At 40.7% G+C, this 20348-nt stretch overlaps 1 protein-coding gene and 1 long non-coding RNA gene across 6 annotated transcripts in view; both read right to left on the minus strand.

Moving 5' to 3' along the window:
* JARID2 (jumonji and AT-rich interaction domain containing 2) overlaps positions 1 to 20348 on the minus strand; it is a 240290-nt gene that overhangs the window by 59853 nt on the left and 160089 nt on the right. For all 5 annotated transcript variants that reach the window (XM_016130062.2, XM_036236976.1, XM_036236982.1 and 2 more), the window contains one exon: positions 6870 to 7039. In XM_016130062.2, the coding sequence (XP_015985548.2) occupies positions 6870 to 7039 (170 nt within the window). The remainder of the gene's footprint in view (positions 1 to 6869; positions 7040 to 20348) is intronic.
* LOC118613704 lies at positions 3220 to 6863 on the minus strand. The gene is made up of 3 exons (XR_004955723.1): positions 4947 to 6863; positions 3721 to 3723; positions 3220 to 3230 (listed from the first exon to the last, which is right to left on the minus strand). It is a non-coding gene; the product is annotated as an uncharacterized LOC118613704 (long non-coding RNA).

The following is a 20348-nucleotide window of genomic DNA, read 5'->3' on the forward strand; positions in this document are numbered from 1 at the left end:
TAGGACATGGATACCAATGACTTCAGTGCTGTCAGAATAACAATTCCTCTGCAGCCAGCAAGGTGCTCAGAAAACAAGACAGGACTATGCCTACTTCAAGTTTTCTTCCCCCATGTACCTTCTCTAAAGAGATTTTAGAAAGGACCAGGAAAATTAAGAGAATCTCTAGAAAGTGAGAAGGCCTGAGATGATTCTGAGAAGTACTAATGACCCTGTGCCAGCAGCCACTGGCAGGGAAAAGGGAGCCTGCTTTATCTTCAGGGAGGGCAGAGCCTGGTCAGAGGCCAGCTGGCCTGGAGCAGGGCCAATCCTCTGAGCAAAATGTCTTGAAGCTATAATAACTGATTCAAGGTCATAGAACAATTAAAAGGGATCTATCCTCCCCCTCCTCAGCGCTTAAGAATCCCATGGTTTCATATTTCTTCATAACTAGCCTAATAAACTATCCTGGCAAATAAACCCCTCGCTCAGCAAAACTCAGCTAAGTAACACAGATTCTACTGAAAAACGAAGCATATGAGGAACATAAGGCTGGTTTGGTTTGGGAGTGAGAAGGTAGCCACTGAAACCCTCAATGTGGTAAGAACACCATTTGAGATCAAACTTTCGTTGTTACCTTTCTCAAAAATTAAGATGCAATACCAATAAGAAAGATCTATCAAATAAAGTTGTGTACCATTGTGACTGTGTGCCTTCCTCCCCAAAGAGTTCATATAATGTAAAGCATTCCCATTTTGCTCAAGGAAGTTCATTATTAGCACCATACTGTTCCTTGCAATTGGAGGATTATTTAATTGCTTTCTAGCAGGTTAATCCCCTTTCATTCTGTGACCTCTAAATCACCCCAGGCTTTTTGCATTTGCCCTACTTAGAATTTATCATCCTCAATACCCAAAGCCAGTGCTCTATCAAAATATGTGCCCCTTGCCAACAAAGCCAGCAACCATCTTTAGAGAAAATGCCACTCTTCTAGTACCTGCAATCCATTCAGTTGGTCTTTAAGATTATTCCTCCTAAATTTAAAATCAAACCCTCCTCCTCTCTGCTATATGTCTACCTAAACTCACTGGGAAATAGTGAATAAGCGTACTGGGAAGGCTACCACAGGTGCAATCTAATCAGAGCCTATTTCACACCCATTAGCATTGGTTTAACCCCACAGCAAATGTGTGCTACAGACACTGTATACTCCATCTTACAAATGAGGAAGCTTGGGCTGAGAGCAGTTTACGTCATCTGCCCAAGATCCACCAGGCTTCAGCCTCCTGCCTGTGTTCCTACAATAAGCCCCCTGGGATGGCCTTCCTGCAGCCTCGATCCATTCTCTGCTGAGCTGTCGGGTCACCTTACTAAATAAAGGCTGAAGCATATTAAGTCACCTCTCAGTTAAAGAATGTCCGTCGGTAGTACCCTAACATCTAGCCCAGGGCCTGCAGAATCTGACAAATCTAGCTTCCTTGTTTTAACTTGAGGCCCTCCAAGCAACATACCCCACACCAATCCATGCCTTGGCAAAGCTAATGCAGAACTCCTTCCAAGCCCCACTCCCTGTCTACAAAGCCCACTCAAGTATCACTTCCTTTCTGCAGACATCCCAGACAGCCCTGAGCAGAGTGCCACTTCCTTCCTGCTGGCAAGGTGCACACCTCTACCCTGGCATTTTCGCAGGTTTATTGTTATGGTCTCTTTCGCCTATCACACTGATACTACATTCCTATTTCCAATCTCTGTTTTCTAGGTGTCTAGCGTATAAAAAGGATTCAGTAAAGGCGTGCTGAATTAATTAGCAATTGAATGACAGCTGATCACCGAAGATTCTCTCAGACTTGGGAAACAAAAGGCAGCCAGTCCCAAAACAGAAAGCACAGCTTTCACAAAGGCTGACAGTGCAGTTCTTGACAAGTAATTCCCCCATCCCCCCCACCCCAGCCCAAGCTCTCTTGATCCAGTGAAACTGTGACACTGAACTCTGACACCCACGGTCAGAAGAACGAACTATGTGTAGGTGTGTATGTTTCAGGAATCTCCTTTGGGAAACCCCTTGTTTTCAGGGTCCCATAAAGAGAAAAATGTAAATAAGAGAACCATTTAACCTGCCACTGCTCTACCGTGTTAAGCTGTTTAATCTGTTAATAAACATAGTCAGAACAAAGAGAAGACGACAGAACTCATTAAGAATAACGAGACTGGTGACAGAAAATAGAGCAATGGTAGGAACCACTATGCATAGCACAGGGCACATACCCACTTCTCCCTCTTCTCTCCTTACTAGTGAAAGATACTAATTATGCCTCTGGCAGGCGACATGTGGACCCCCTTCAAAGCAGCTATTTAAAGATAAATACACTGCAGGCAAACACTTCAGGCCCGGCAGCACTATTCATTCCATTCTCCTTTCCTTTAGAAATTTTAGGTCATATTAAATAAGAAGGGAGAGAGCCTTGCCAAACTTAGCGGAAAGGTCTCCGAGTGCCTTAAAACAGATTTTAAAAATCTCTAAAGCTTTTTATCCCTGAATGACTGACTAGCAAGTGTGTTTACATATCTACACTAATCCCAGTATTATTAAAGGTATAGAGGGTTTTTTTCCTGCACCCAAGGTTTTCGTTGAAGATACTGAATAGAGTTGTGGGGAGAAGGCATGGTCTTGGGCTGGCCGGGTATCAATAATGGCAATGAACCAGACTCCCAAAACTCCATCTGCTGCTTTTCCATCCATCTCAAGATTTACTCTTTCATATTCCAAATCAGTGCCAAGACGATTACAGGTAATAGTTGGGGACTGGAGAAAGAGGTGGTCTGTAATCCTTGGCAACAAATATTACTGCCTGGTCTTTGATTTGATTCCTTCATTATTTCTGCAGTCAGATTTCCTTTCCTATAAATAATGAGCTTATTAAAAACTGCCTTCTTTACTCCTAACAGTGCCTGCTGTCACCCAAGGGTGATGGAGTGCCTGGACTCCCAATGCTGAACCTGCAGTTTGGAGATCTGACAAGATCTATTTGGTTTGGAATCCACACCAAAAAAGAAGAAACAGAATTAGAAGGCGGTATAAGAATGTTAAATCAGATTCTCAATTGTCAACTTCTCCTGAAAGACTTCAGATGAGACAAAGACTTAAGTGAGGATATGAGTTATCAGCAGTTGATAACAAAAAGTAAGAAATACATCTAAATGTAAATAAGAAATTAGATAAATGATGAGACATCTGCAAAATGGGACAGGTACTTATGTGACACTTTATTTATGTGACACTGGAAAACTAGACTACCAAAATAAAAATACAATGCAATTCCATTTCAGGGAAGTGACTCATATAAGCACATAGAAGGCTTAGAGATATTCCCACCATGGAGGCGGTTTACAGTTATCTCTGAGAGATGGAGGGAGGGTAGTTTGAGTTTATTCTTTTGCCTACTCCTCCATCTCTTCTGCTAATAGTCCCAAAAGGAACATGAAATACTTTAATGAAAAAAAAAAAGTTTAATACCTTATTGTTCTTAATTTTTAAATTGAAAGAAAAGTATTAAAGTACCACTACAACAGGGATCTTCTATGTAACCTTTGTACTCTTCAAAACAATTTTAATTAGCTCAAGCAATTACATATTAAAAAACATCATCTAATGCCATCAAATCCATCAGCTATCCAAGATCATGAGGGTACCATACAAATCACCTATCATTTTGGGCTTTTAGAGCCAGATCAGGTAAACACACCCTAACACTCAAAAACATAATTTTAAAAATAAAGCTAAAGATGACTCACACTTTTAATACCACAGATTTAAAAAGTATAGGAGAAAGGTAAGAGAGTCCAATGCTGTGTCAAATTCTTAATGTATATCAGCTAAAATCTAATAACAAAACCTTTTTTATTGTCTGAATCATAAATATAGGTATACATTCCCAGGGCTCAGAGCATTTTTCCAATACTGTTTTAAACATCTTCTAGGTTTCACTTATTAAAATCTTTGTTCCATATGAAAACTCAAAGAAGTACATTGTGGTTGTGAAAAAAAATGACTCTTCTTTTTGTCTAGTCTTGAAACATCAAAGCTGCATATCTAGTAATGTTTTCATTTGATGACATTTACTTGAGTAATAAGCACCTCTCTAAAAGACTCTCTCCACAAATCTTCCCAAACCACAGATAATATGGTTTTTAAAAATAATGCATATATAGGCACAAACACACACCTCATTAAAAATGAGTCACGCCCACTTTATAGCAACCACTTTTATAACTTAATTCCATAATCAATACAGCAATCTTCTGGCATCCTAATGGAACAAGATCAGTGAATCCTGCTAAAGAAAATTAAGTAGTTAAGTCATGGCTCCAACTTAAATCTGGCTCTGACTGCACTGAAAAGCCATGCATGACCAAAAGAATTAGAGTGCCACCACCACAGAACATGAATAATTTACCAGAACCATCTTGCTGCTAATAACACTGCTGACCCTTCAAAGATTCCTTTAATTCAAATTTGTTCTTCTGAGCTCTTTGTCCCACTCACTCCCCATTACTGATAGCACACCCCACCCTTCCAGACTCACAGCCTGGTGGTCATTCTTACCTTTTTACCTCCCTTCACCCTTCACAGCCAATCCAGCACCTGATACTTAATTCTATGTGAGGTTCTTACACATTACTTTCTATCTTCACCCTTGACACCTAGAATCTTGCAGCAAGAAGCTATGTAAAACCTAATGGAGGCAAACTGGTAGGAGGCCCACCTACCTCATCTCCTTAATTTAGTCAAGGCCAAGTGATCCTCAGCTACTAGAAAATGTCCCATTGAAATATAATTATTCTCCTTCATGTCTTATCTTGCGAGGACTATCACTAGCCCAAAATGTCAAATGTAAACCTCTTCATATTCCCTCCCTAACAATTCAGACCTAAAGCAAATCAGTGAGAGAATGCAACCAGGGAGGGACATGGTAGCCCAGGTAGAGTGTCAGGGCCAGGGTAGGGTGAAGAGGATATTCGCATACTAGACTAAGGGTTGACAGAGCTGAATGAGATTAGAAGGGCTCCATTGGGGGAAAAAGGGAGAGAAGCAGAAGAGGTGGAGGTGGTTACACTGGAAAAGCTTAATCAAATAAATACATTATGGATAATAGGAACTTGGTTTCTCGTTGTTCAATGTGGAATGGAAGAAAACTAGAATGAACCCTTTGGTTAGTTAAACTGATATTTGAAGTATTGGTGCTAATTCATGGTTTTTAATATACAGAGACATAGATATAAAATCCAGAGATACTAAACGAGCATGTGTGTACATGTGCACCCGTGCACACACAGTTATCACATTTACAGAGCGCCTAGAGGAAATGACACTCCCACAGCCGTGGACGCACCTCAGGCCCAGAGCATGGCCTCTGAAGGGCAGCCACACGTGAAAAAACAACGCTCCTTGGCGAAGTGGCTGATTCCAGGGCTGAGGGACTGAACGTACAAGATCAGCCTGGAATATTTTGTTGTGCCAGAAAGCAAAGCTGTAAAGAAGACAGGTACATGTCAAAAGGACAAAAGAGTCAGCTTGAAGGGTCTCTGGTGATGATATCTAGAACAAATTTAAACATCAAAATAAATGATACTCACAGATTATAACCTTTTGAATAAAATAGGAAATGAGTCCATATAGATACAAAAATAAATTGAGTTTGATGAAAAATGAAATACAGAGTTCCAAAGAACTTCCCAACAAAATATGTATAAATTACAAAGGCTACAAAGGTAACTTTACACAGTGGAGAAGCCTGATAGACCAACCTGAATCAAGTGATCGACTTGAACACCATCCGCAAAAGGATAGACCAAAAGCTTGTACCATCCAACAGGAGGCAATGAGAAGACTAAAGAATCGCTTCTGTGATATCTGTTCCCAATACAAAACCTGACAGCCCAATTGGGCGGGGGCACACATTCTACAAAACAACCTGCCTGTAATCCTTAAGTATCAAGGTCATGAAGGACTAAGACAGTGGAAGTATGCAGAGTTAGCAGACTAAATAGACAACAATTAAAGACAATGCCCAACTCTGAACTGGATACTTATGCTCTAAACTCCGACTAAGGCATTTGAGGTGATGTGAAATGGGGGTTTGAGGGTTACACGGTAGTTAATGTTATTACTGTGAAGGTCTTCATCTTGATCGTTATAGAGACTGTCCTTATTTTAGGAACACATACACTAATGTGTTAAGGAGCAATGGGACACTAGGGGGAAATCTCACAAGTTGTTTCAGAAAACATTCTTTGCTCCGTACCTGAATTGTAGTGACTTACTTCAGAATGTTTAAGAGAAAGCAAGTACATAGCCCTGAACTTCAAGCCAATCACCAATAGGAAAGACCTCACTCACCTATTCATTTTCTCTCAACTAAACCCACCAAAGGAACTCTCCAAGTTCGTAACTTTTTAATGCTCCTCTCTATCATTCTCATAAAAGGCTCCTCAATCTCTCTGCCAAACTTTTGAGTTCTTCCCTCGCAACTGTTAGAAAAGTTAGTTCCTATAGTAAACACTTTCCCAAATCCAAACCCATCCTTTATTACAAAATTTTATCCTCACCTTGTACTGATTGGTCCTGTTTACATTAATCAACCAATATTTTTACTGTTAAGTTTAAGTAAACTTAGAAAATTGAGTCATATGAATACAGAAGGAGACATAGGAAGGCTCAAGCACCCTCTCAGTGGGATTTCTCACTTTAGACTCCGCCTCAAAGCAGGCTGGGGCACTGGAAGCAATATGCAGAAGAGATCAAAGCTAACATGTATTCCAGTGTGTGGTCTTACTCCTTTTTCTTTCAACTGGGCTGTTCCTTCCAAAACTGACTGGTAGCACAGTCTTACCTCGAAGGCAGAGAAAAGTAAGAAAATCTTCTGTCTTAGGCTTCCTTTTAGAGAGGTCAGAAATTTGAGTAGCTGGAGGGGGTAGCGATGGCTCCACTATCTTTACTGGAGTTGTGCTGGGACTATTCGGCTGAGATTGAGCAAACTTCCTTTGTGCTTGCAGCCTGGGCCTGTAAAAGCAAAAGTAAATTAAAAATAAATTAAATAGAGATCGGAGGATATAGATCTAAGTGAGGCAATAACATTATGAAACAAAACGGATAAAAAGACCCTATTTCAAGGGAACGCCTTCTAATTGAGGTTCTATATCTCTCACACCCTCATAAACCACAGGCCTGCTTTAAAGGGCAATAAATTTGGTTCGAGGGCTGTGTTTTATACGCTGATTTAAAATATGAGCCGCAAGCACATGTATATATTGTGTACCAGCATGTTCCTGTACATATGCACGTTCCAGTGCACAGACCACTTGTGTGCCTGGGTATTTTCAAAAACTGCACGTGGTGTTTTACGAGATGGGATTATACTGGTTTATGCGCTTTTGCTTTAGCCCATAGTGATGAGAAAATGCAAATTATCCTGCCACATGTCTTAAGTTTGTCACCATGATACTGTCACAAATATGTGATGCCCTTCGTACTGTGTCCTTACACCCAGTCCACCCTGGCCTGTCTGTCCATCGCTGACACAATCTTGCTTCCCCACCTCTAACCACTTCTGACTCTAATTAAGCCACATAAGCTCGCTACACTAATTAAAGGTTGTTATACAAAACAACATATATTTTCCTCTGGTCCATCCAAAGACCTTCTGTCTCTGCCAAATTATGGATCTGCCTACACGAGTCAATCCAAGTCGCTTAGTTAGGAATTTGGAAAACTGGCCTTAATCCACCTTTCGGTCCTCTTCCCCATTACAATCCTACCTAGATACTGACCCCTAACTTAACAACTTAGTGTCTAATAACCACAACTTAGAATTTCTTAACTAAATGTCTTTTACTTACAAAATCTTCCATAAGACATATCTTTCCACAATTTGAATACTATGAATCTTGGAAAGGTTTCTTTCCTAACATTGCTGGCACCAGAGTCAATAGTTACCTTTCCCTATAAGTACCCTAACATATTTTTCCTTTATGTATAACTAACCTGACATTTATCATAAATTGCTTCACATTAGCTCTTCCTTTAAGGATCTCGATCCATAATAGAAGTGGGCACCCCTGAGGGTGAGAACCTGTATGTGCACTGCTTTAAACAGTCTATCTAGCCCTGCTCATAGAGATATTCAAGAAACACTATTTGAGGTCGGGGAGTTAAAAAAAAAAAAAAAAAAAAAAAAGAACCAAGAAGCAGCCTACAGCACAGTGCTTTATCTGGATCTGGTCAGAATCCCAAATGAGAATCTATCACTGTGTGGGACTAATAACACCAGCTCAACTCAAGGTTGCTTTTAGTATTACGTAAGAAATAAAAAGAAATACAATATATTTGTAAAGCACAACAAGTCTTCCCTTAAGTATTGTAGACATTATTAAAAATGGTATCTTAAAACTGACAGTCAAAAATACATAACATTTTAAATTAAGTTTCAAATATTTAACAAAATACTTCATTCAGCGAAATACATGCCACACTTTTCTCCTTTAAATTTAACCTCCCTCGAGTCCTGACCAATCCCTACTCTTGCCTCCCCTCTATCATCTACCAAAAGCACTACTATAAAGATGATATTCCTGGTGCAACTGACATTTGGAAGGGAGACAGCACAACCACTTTGTATGTACTGGGCAACCTGTGGTCCTTAAAATTTGCAAACATCACAGCTAACCAAAAGTACTTTAGAACCCAAGAATAACTAAAGTGAAATAGCCACTTTGATAAGGTATCAGCAGAAAGCTAAGCAAGTTTAACAACTTTCCAAGTGTTATAAATGGCAATGTGACTGTGCCCATATTACAGGGAACAAAGAGCTTTTTTGCAAACAGCTGACTACCTTACATAAGAGAGACAGGCCTGATGTAAGACAAGACAGGCCTGACGTGAGTGCTGAGGAAGCTACCAAGCCTGGAGGAGTGGCCTTCAAAAGGGGATACTGAAGGATCCGATTTTAGGAGGAAGGCAGGTGACATCGAGGCTTTAGAGTGGTGCTTCTCAAACTATCTGACATGAGGACCGGTTTGGTGTTTGGTTATTTTTTCCCCTTGAGATTTCCTATCTTTTGCAAATGGATATTTTTATAATATAAAACAATCAAACTAGGGAAAAATGAAATGTATAAAGACATAAAATACAAGTCCAAATTTATTATTAGATTCAGCAAAGTCACTCTATCAAACTGCTTTGTTTCTAAAAAGCTCTCTCGATTTCTGTATTCAACTCACCAGCGCCTGGCAGCAGCCCATACCCTTGAACAGCCTTGCTTCAAGAGGCAGTGTGCAAGGCTATAGAGAACTCAACCACGTTCCAATGGCCACAAACACCCACCCTTCCCCTCGCCCAGTGCAATGCCACCCTCCAGGTGGACTGACCCCAACAGAATTACCCTAGCTCTTCCAACAAAGCTTTCTCCTCTCCACCAACCATCCTATCCTGTCAAAAGAAAATCCATGTCGTTTTGTTCTACGAAAAAACTTTTTTTTAGCTGGCAGTTCTACAATACGTACATCTTCACTGAAATGGACGCAGCTCACACTCTGAGCATTGAAGGATTTTATAGAAACCCTCTCTGTATGTGAACAGGATGTTCCATGTTTATTGCTTTTTCAAAAGTCAGCAACAACAAATGCCACGCATTATGGGAAGATGGCGAAGCCATAATGAAAAACAAACACCAAACACAGACAAGTCGCAGATGACAGAAGGGGACATGGTGGGATAGTTTACAATTTCAGGACCTCAAAGATAAACTGCTCCTACCATTGTTCAACTAAAAGTCACTTTTTGCCTGATGACTTTCTCACTGAGACCATGAAAAATAAGGCAATAACAGATTAAAAAGTGGCAGTAAAACAAATTACCCCTCAGAGGAATAAGCCAAGTTCCCAAGTGATGAAGCATTTGTGAGACCCAGCTAAAAGCAGAAACAAGACAAACCAGTATCTTTTTTAGAGGCCAGAAGAATCTGTACTTTGCAGAAAGGGCAAGTCTGCGGTTTGGCTTTTCATCCTGCAAAGTGTCAGGAGGATTACAAAGGTGTTGACTTTACTTTGCTGGCCCCAAACAACAAAAGAGTCTGAGTGACATAATTTAGAAGCCAAATCCAATGGAGTAAGCACTCCTAACCATGCAGCTATATTTGAGGGATAGGTGATTCATTCTAATTCATTCTAGAATGTCTGAAACAAGGAAATGAGTGTATGCTATCTTAAATCAGTAAAGAAAAGGAGGTGTGCAGATGTGCTGAAGAACCAGAATATCTGCCCAGGAGATGCTGAGGCTGAGCTGAGGGGCGGGCAGGCAGGCCAGATCAGACGCCTACCACAGGCTGAAGAGGGAAGTGGGGCTCTGGCTGTGCCTGCACGTAACCTGCTAATCCCCAGCAGCACCCAAGCAAGCCAGGTGGAACAGCCACCCACTGCAGCATTTCACTTCCCAACCCTTTCCATCAGCTGACTGGCCTTTTAACCAGAAACAGCACCTTCCATTCCTTCCAAGAGCACAAATGCTTTAAAATGGAAACACTGTTTGAACAAGGTGGTTCGGAGTAATCATGGGGGTGGGAGTGGGCGTGGGGAAGAGTATGGGGTCTGAGCAAAAACAGCACGTGAGGCCTCCAAAGCATTTCAGGCTTGAGTTTGCCAAGGATGGCTCTTACTGCCCACTGGTAATACACAGAAATGCCAGAAAACAGAAAATATAGGTGTTTGTCCCTCGTGCAAACCACAAAAGAATCAACTAAAGCACAAGTCGCTTCCACATTAGAATTTTGTTAATTGATTAAGGAAGGACTTTCCTCTACAGAAATCTCCTTCAGTCTAGAAACTCTAGGTGTATCCTTTCATCAACAAAACCAACTAAATCAAATTCTCAGCAAAGCAAGTTACACAGATCAAACAAACATAAGCTAACTGAGGAAGAAATGGGTATATTTATATATGAATAAATATATTGAGGGTAACACTTTATTTACAGTGTGTTAAAAATCTAGGGTTGGAAGCAGCGGGGGTGAGGGAACAGAAGCACTAGTTTCAGATCAAATCATCATTGTCACTTTCCGTGGTGTAAATGTGAATTAAAGGACTAAAGAATGAAAATGGTAATCTCTTCTGACACTCTGTGGGTCCAAAAGAGTAGGCTCTACTGTACTACAGTCTCTTCTTTTTATGACCTATTTCTGCACAGAGCTGTTACTGTGTCTCGAGGACAAGCCCTCCGTAAGTGCTGAGAAGGACCAGCAGGATACTGCGCTGCTGTACCATTTTACGAACCACCCAATTCATCATTCAGTCTTTGGGAACTGAACACATGAATGTTTTCTGAGCAGAAGGGCAGAATGAATGGCAATCCAGTGGTGCCAGGGAGATAGCAGGATGGATCTCAGGCCCCAAAGCAACAGAAGAGGTTAAGACATGGTGGTCTACTCCAGGGAAAGTTACTGGCCATCCCAGTATAAGTCTACGCAAAACAAAGGTCAACTGAAATTCAGTGTCATTAAGAATCAGTTTCATAGGAATCTATTAAGCATCTGCCCATGTGGTCACAAATTCTACCATCACCACAGTCATCATCACTTAGTAAGAATTTACTGAGCCACCTGCCCATTATCAGCTTCATCTAACAAACAAGGTATGGTTCTGGCTCTTAACCACTATGAGGTACAAAGTGCCATCCCGCCACAAGGCATGCAGTTGGTACCCACATGTCCTCACACAGCACAACTGTCCATGGGCCATTATCTGTTAGACCCAGGAGAGGATGGTTCTGCCACACCACATCCATGCACACAGGACCAGCACACATCAGAGACTGATTATACCTAAAGATCAGGCTGCAGGAGCTGGCGGGTGAGGCGGTCCATCTAATTCTTTCCCTTTCAGTCCCAGATATACACAAGAAGGCATTGTTTTTCTCCTGAGCTGTCGTCTCTCATTTAGGTTAAGTTATCATGGCAAATAAAAAATTATTTTGCACTTAAAATTTTACCCCCTCAAAATCCTTTTCAAATATGTTTCATATTTAGGTTAAAAAAAAAAAAAAGTACTGCACCTTTATGGGAAGAAAAAAACATATCAAAATAATATCAACGCTGGCATTATTTTGAAAGTCAACAAGTAAATTGCAAGACAATGCTTGTAAAGAGACTCCACTGATGAGCCGACAAAGTCCTATGCCAAATATTTTTTGTTTTGTAATAATATCCTCTGTGTGCCCCCTCTCACCTCCCCAAATCGTGCATTTAGAAGCTTCCCGGGCAGTCTGCCATCAGAAGCCTCACAAGTGGGTGGCACTGTTTCTCCAGGTTTCCTCTGGGGTTATCTACAGAATGGAGTTAACCAGCTTATTGTTATATCTCTGCACTCAATCTCTAGGGCAGTCCTAAATATGGCATAAAAGCAATTTCTAGGTTAATTAAATTCCATTTATGTCCAGGATTTCTTGATAGTTTACAAACCCAAGGAAGACACAGTGCATGCATACAATTTGGAAGGATAGAACAGGAGCAAGAGGGACTAGGTGATTTAGAGAGCTGCCCAGCTGGTCCCCTGTTGAGGGACGTGTAAGCCAAAACACCATTTTATTAACTCGATTTTCCAATATTAAAAACGTAAGCTGGTAAATCCAATTATTTAGATTACATCTCAATTCTAAACAAAGAACAAGGAATGGGTGGGAGGGGAGAGTCTGTTCATTCAAAAAATAAGACACGTTGTGTCTGGCAAATGCAAAATGACCAGCATGGCTGCACTCTTTGTACCGGTGTGGGATCAGGCCCTGAAGGTTTGCCAATTTGCTGAAAGGCCTATTCAAAAAAAAATTTCCTGTGTTTCCATCCCCAAAATAATTACCCACTCTATTCTACCCTCAGACACACACACTACAAACCTGGCAGCTATTCAAAGAAACAAGAGTGTGCCCGCGTGTGTGTGCGCGTGAATACACTGGCGATTGTGGGGGGTCGGGCAGGGAATATCTCCTACCCAGGGCAAGCTGCCCACCAAATTCAAATGCAAGTGCAGTTGTGGGCAAACCACACAGAATGGTTGTAAACATCCTGTAGAGTAAGAAGAAAATAAACACATCCTCAAGTGAACCCAGAGGCTAGCAGAGACCAACTCATACCAAACTTTCCAGGAAGAAGCACTAGCAATAAACTGAATCTTGCTAGTCTCGTGTCCCATCCTGCTCCATAGCTGTAATAATGAGAAAACATTCTCAGGTTGTGAAGCTACCAAACAGTAACAGAAAGAGGGGTTAGTTGTCTCCATGAAAAGAGTTTTGCCACACAGAATGCCTGCTTCGTGGTATTTCTGGAGATATACTGGTTCAGAGGCCTCATTTCTTGCTTTATGTGCAAACAGATGAAATAGTTTGTTTATACTAAAAACCACAGGATGTTAAATATTTGCAGCACTTGTCTTAATTAAATTATATAGGGAACTATTTACAGTAGAAGTTCACTATTAACCAAATTTACCTAAAGGAACTTTTTTTGGTTGAATTCCCTCAAGATGAATCCTTATAAAGTTTTTCTTGGTCTGAGAAGTATAAAGAAAAAAAACAGTGTATCACAAAATGTGGACTTTAATTCCTGTAGTAATTTCTTTTGGATATATGATTTCACAATTTGAGATGAGAATTACTGATTTTTTTTGCCTATGCCTAGTGGGAAATTAAACTCTTAGAGCTCTAAAATGCCTGTGTTGCTAAGCTATAGATTTCCAGCACCACCTTCCTAACTATACCTTGTCAGGCAAAACAACTAAACTGATAACTTTTAGACTGAGATAAATATTCTTACTACTGCCTCGTACTTTAGAAGATGAAGTTGGAAAAAAATTTTAAATTCCTGTAAATCTTTTTAAAAGATGGCACAATTCCAAAAATTGTTCTATAATTCCCTTTATCTATTAAATAGTAACAACATTCTACGCTCTGCTTCCTTAAGACTTAATAGTTCCAGTTAGGAATAATTCACTCATCTAGGGAAACATTATCTTCCTTCAGAATCTCAAGACGGCCTTAGGAACTCTCACGCAACTACTTATAAATATATTCATCAGCTCTACCCATCAAAAAGACAGCCCAAAGAGAAGACAAGCACTGCAAACTCAACCACCACCACCATCTCGAAAAGATGTCACAATTGCTTACAAACACTGCACCACCTCAGAACTGAGGCACTGGAAAGCAGGCATCAGAGAAAAAGGTGAGCTTTGATTTTTCTTTCCTTCAGGGGAAAAGATTATGGGAGAGGAAAGAAAAAATTATGAAAAGTCAATGATAGCACTAAATAGCTATAAGCTATATGCAGCATCTTCCCAAGTAAAACATTACTGAGGCACATAAATCTCACGTGGATGGTGAGATACCGCACAGATGGTATAAAAGTAATATGCCGCACAGTCTTTGATTTGATTAATTTAAAATTATGCAATTATGTTTTTTTTTCAATCTTAGGCAGCATCTTGCAATGTCGAAGAACCAAGGCTGCCTGGAAATCGTGACTGTGTCATGATCAAGGAAATATTTGACATTGACTTCTTTTGTGTTCTAGAAGGCAACCATGTCAAATTTGAGAGGGATCATCATTAATCAACAATTAAAGCAGCAACAAAGCCCTTTTGTTCTGTCAGTCACAAATGTCACATGTGTAAGAGTTTACAACCTATGGAAAGCTGCCTGTTTTGCCACCCCCCAGGCAGCATATAACCTTCTTATCAGGAATTCGACTGCGAACCCAGGACCTAAGAGCTGCAAAAGCTCTCCTCCACAAAGACTGCTGATTTCAGGTAAGTCTTGAACAAAAGCTGTATCTCACAGCAAAAGAGTGTAAAAAAAGGATAACAAAAGCCAGAAGAAACATATAAGGAAGTTAAGGATCTTAAGAATCTAGCCAGGATCTTAATACGTTATTATAGTTACAAGATATGAACAAATTATCTAGAGCACATTCGGTTTTAAAAGCCTCGAAGACCCAGTTAAAATGTTAATCTGCCTTTCCACTCTTTCTTGAGGTGGGGTTGCCAATTTTTTAAAAATATTATTTCAACAAAAACCCCAGCAGTTTCTCAATCAGGTTACTTAATACCAATTGCAAACTGCCAGAAATCTCCTGGAATCCTGGCAAAGATGATGGTTGGGAAAGGAGAGTGAATGGCTCTGTGAGGTGATAATCATGTTTTACTTCCTTCTTTTAAGGAAAGAAGAAAAATATATTAAGAAATTACATCCTACAATGCTATACAGCTCCTTCAGTAAAAAACAATCCAGCAAAAACCTAAGGATGTAAGCGATAAGTCAATCTTGTAGGCTTCGCACCAGAAATGTTTTCGACGGAGCTGCGTGGTGGGGTCAGATTCTAAGCTCTATCAGCACACAACAAAGGGAGCGCTCAGAATGCCAACTAGTCCTGACGACTAGTCCTACAACAACCTGGAAATAGGCTTTGGCTTCTCATAAACTCTAATTCTCAGACAGTAAGTCTGTTAACAGAAATCTGCTTTATTTAAAGGGTGACCAATAGAAAAAGAGATCCTGGACAATTTTTCCCATCCACTGGAAATCCCATGCAGTAGTCAACAACCACCAATAGATGGCAATAAAGAGTCTTCAGACTCCAGCTCTGGGATCACCACTGAGAGGAAAAAGGACTTCTGACACGGGTGGATATAAAAAGCCCTGACAATAACCAATTTTCAGGAACTGATGCCAGCTAAGAACCAGCCACTGTTTATATAAAGTAGTATATAAACACTGTTAGCAATATCCTTTCATCCCATCAGCTCAATTTATAACTCACGTTTCTTGCTTGAATGTAAAATACACAGAAACTCACAATCCAGTATTTTATAAACCAAAAATATACCTGGGGCAAAAATCCACAAGATGGTTTTCTGAAATAAGCCCCGTCCCCATGAGTAATTTTAACCACCAAGAAAAGATAAGAAAAGGTGAAACTAAAGTAATGCTCCATGGTTCATGTATGTTTTCTTCTCTAAGCAGCACATAGTTCTCATTTGGGGGCTCTGGCAGAAATTTATTTAGGAGGCTGAAATATAATCATGTGTAATTTTCCAAGTAAGGGGTATTACTTTAGCTATCACCAACCAAAATGCTGAGTGGTCTGTTCTGTAATAAAAGGATTCACGATAATTCACACATTGTCCCCTCCTGAACATGTATAAAAGAGGTCTAGTACGTAAAAATTGCCTAAAGATAAGGAAACATGATTATAATTAAAGAATCTGCTAATAGCTAATGAACACAGAACAGCAATCATCCTCCTTTTTACTGTTTGAGCTTTGCAATCCTGGATTAATGGCACATTCTCCCGCTAGAAAATAGGGAAGCTCATGCGGCATCATCTCAGGCTCCATGTCACTGGCAGCTGCCATGACGGATATAGAGAAACATAGCAGTGGTACGAAAATTAAAATAAATACCAAGGAAATTGTACCAATTCAAAGTCAAGGTATGGAAATCGCCTTCCTTCCTAACACTGCCAAGAATATTCAAGCAATGGTGAATTTTTCCCAACATTGGGGATTGCACAAAGTAATCATATGTCAGGCCAGGAAGCAGAACCACCTTTCTAAATGACTTCACTGAATTAAACCAAACCAAGCTGACCTCTTAAACTAGAACAAAAAAAGAAAATGGAGGAGGGCATGGGGGGCCAACTCACATCTTCCAACTCAACTCACTCAGGACATCCTATTTCATTCATATCCTTAATAATCATCCTCCCCAGCCCACCTCACCCCACCCCACCTCACCCCACCCCAAGGAAAGACACTTCTACCCAGTGTAAAAGTCCTCCCAGCACTCCTTCATTGGCCACCTGGCAAGCTCAGACTGACTACAGCACGTGTCTCCATGGGCTGTCTACCTGATGTCAAGGATGTGCACTAAAGTGGAAGGAGGTAATGTATGGACAGCAGCAGCAGATGACAAGCAGAGATGACTCACTGAACATCTGCAGGATATATATGCCCACCATAACTGTGCATGTCTTAAACGAACCCTCAAGGGGTCTGGCGAGAATGTCTTCTGACTAGACCTTGCTTATATCTCAAAATGAAATTTTCTCCAAGTGAGAAAAGTCATTCACTGTTTGACTCACAAAGAGACTTGTTGTCAAATACTTTATCTGTCTTACAGACATTTAACCAACAAAACCCTGCTATTAATAAGAAGAGTGACTTATCATTCCTTCCCAGAGCTACATATTTACATTTGCTAGGATGCTACAAAAATAGCTCAATGGACTTTTTAAGGATTTGAGCAAAGCCTGTAACAGAAACTCCCAGAGGGGTGATAGGAGGTAGGTGGAAATCCAAACAAATCTCCCCCTTCACGCAGTGCGGTGCTATGGCTGACTTGTTACCCTTTCCCTCTGAGTAATGAAACTCAAAGACATTTTTCGATCCATGTTTAGTTCCGGGGAACGACCAGAGAAAAGTCCAACTTCGTATCCTGGACTCAAGATGAGCACCCAAGTTACACGCAAGTTCAGCAACTTAAAAGAGCTGAAAAACTTCCTGTTCAACTAAGCCCTTCATTAATCCATTTTTTCTTGTCCATAAAAAGGAAATCATAAACCCTTACAAAGTCAGTCTCCTTCAGCACAGTTTATACCCACCAAAGAAGGACCTGGATCTGTCCTAGGTGGTCACAAAGCTTTGGTAACTCCTGGCTCAATTCATTCTCAAAGAAAAAGAAGGGGAACAAAGGAGGGAGGGAGGGAGGGAGAGAGGGAGGGAGGGCGAGGGGGAGAGGGGGAGGGGGGGAGAGGGGGAGGGGGGGAGGGGGGGAGAGGGAGAGAGAGAGAGAGAGAGAGAGAGAGAGATGAAAATGAAAGAAATGGAAGAGAATCCAGAAGTTTTACATGATCTTAATAAAAGGTTGAAAACAACTGGGGTGTACGTGGGGAAGGAGGGTAGCGATCCCTGCAGCATGAAATTATCAGCTAGAAGTTTAAAAAGTGCCTAACCACCAAAATCTTATTTTTTAACCCCAGTCTGATCAAACCTAATTTCATGTCTTCTTGCAATTAATTTTTGTGATGTTTCTTATGGCACATTATTTTCTGATGGTTCCATTCTCTCCTAGTCCACTGCCCAGCTATAATCACAATAAGCTCTTTCAATAGAGTAACTGAATCACTCAGCCTACATCTTCATGGTTCTTTTCAAGCTATGCTGCACCACCCCCACTATCGGGCAAGCCACCTCTGAAGAGAAAGGAGAACCCAAAAGGCATATTAAGGGAAGGTACAGTAAAGACCACAATGAAGAGAGGACAGATTAGGAAGGAAAAATTGTCACATCTTCCCAAATGGCCAGAAACAAAGATATGCTAAGGAACCTACATCCTTCTCTCCTCTGCAACCCATTGGTTAACTCAAACAGAAGCTAAGAGTACATGCTTCCTCACAGCTGGCTTCACCAAAAAGCTATGCCAGCAAACTAGGCAAACAGAAATCATGTTCATAAAGATGTGGATGGCAGGAACTGGAGGGCAAGGAGTACATAACTACTCTCTTTTTAATGAGTCTCTTCAATTCCACCAGCCTAAACATGCCTGAATGATCTACGCCTTTGATCAAAGAGGCATCCATCTTTAACTGTGTCAATAGCCTGCCAAACACCGCGTTCTTAGCCATTTTTGTCAGTCCTGGGAAGGGTTGCTAAGGCTCCACCTCCAGCAACTTATAAATGAGCCTGGTAGGAGAACATTTCCAGCTAGATACTGAAAGCTTCCTGCTCATACCCTTACCCAAAAGACCCTCAGAGAACAACTATAATCACCTCACACCCAGACAAGCCCCCAGGACACGGACCCTGAGGCATCTTTTGGTTTGCAAAAATTATAGCAATTCACTTTCCTAGCCTATTCCTTCAACTGTTTTCTTCCTCAAGTTTATCTCTGTTTTGTCTCATGTTTCACACCATTCCAGGTATCCCAGGTTTCATCCAGTACTTTCTGAAATGGACATGTTGTCTTGAGATGCACGGTACAGTCATCTAACCTCACAGTGTTTTTTCCCCAAAAAACTTACTGTTAGTTTTCTCTTATATTATATGATTTTAAAAGCAGAAAACATTATACAAATTACTAATGCTGGTAGAACAGGATGCATCATTGGGGTTACTGGTGCCACCAGGTAAGTGAGAGCTCCCTGTTCTAGATTTCCATGATGTCTCAGTTCTCAGATTATAAAGACATCAACAAACTTGAGCTTGAGAATCTTAAAACACTACTCAGTGAAAGATCAATAAACAATGAAAATTGTAAATACATTCCACGGAGGAGTAAGGCAATGACTGAACAGGAAATTCTAACAGAAAACTCGGAATATCTATCCTCTCTTCTTCATTCAGCTTCTGCTTCGATAAGGGAAAGAAAATGGACAAGCCCAGTAACTATCTCACTATGCCAAGAGAGGACCCCCCACAAGGTAAACACAAGTAAAAGTGCATTTGAAAAAGGAACTGAGGCAAAGATTCCAAGGTAAGACTGAACTGGACTTCAGAAAAGGGACCGCAGGGAACGGGCAAATGAAAGACACACACACGTGTGCCTTAAAGAGACGTATCTGACTCATTAAGACACACATCACATGTGTTCTCCAAGTCCAAAGATGGAAACCTTAGGTTTCATGAAGAGCAGCCTAATTCAGTAACAGCAGGACAATAAAATATAACTGAGGCTACACCAGGGAGTCTGCTGGAACTTCAGTTTTGGTCATTCCCTGCCAGCCCCAGAAACAACTTTCCTCTGGAATAGAAATAGGCTTGAGAATGTAATCATTCACCACAAGAGAACTTTCCAGGAAGAAAGGTACAATTTATTCCTTCCTGACCTCCCCTTCGCAAAGCAAACAAACAACTACAAAAAAAGATAACTTCTTCCCGCCCCCGGGCTTGACAACAAAACATTAAAACTACCCAACTGGAGAACAGGGCAGAGAAACCAGTTAGGCTCCTAGTGGGCCTGGAAGGGCTGGGTGGGTCCATTCAAAGCTCAAATCCTAAAGCCAGACCTAGGAGTTTCCACATACCAGGTGAGGAATCACATGCTACCTCAGGGGGAAACAGTCCACTGGAGTCCCATTCTCCCATGAACTTAAATTCATTTTAAGTGAAGGTGAAAACAATATAAATATTACAGTAAAAAAAAAAAAAAACATGTGAAAAAAGGTATGGCAAGAAGAGACTCCATATCCTGGGAATGTAAACTAGTTCAGCAACTATGGAAAACATTATGGAGGTTGCTCAAAAATATTAGAAATAGAAGTACCATATGACATATG

Source organism: Rousettus aegyptiacus, unplaced genomic scaffold, assembly GCF_014176215.1.
Source record: "Rousettus aegyptiacus isolate mRouAeg1 unplaced genomic scaffold, mRouAeg1.p scaffold_m13_p_1, whole genome shotgun sequence".
Taxonomy (NCBI): Eukaryota; Metazoa; Chordata; class Mammalia; order Chiroptera; family Pteropodidae; genus Rousettus; species Rousettus aegyptiacus.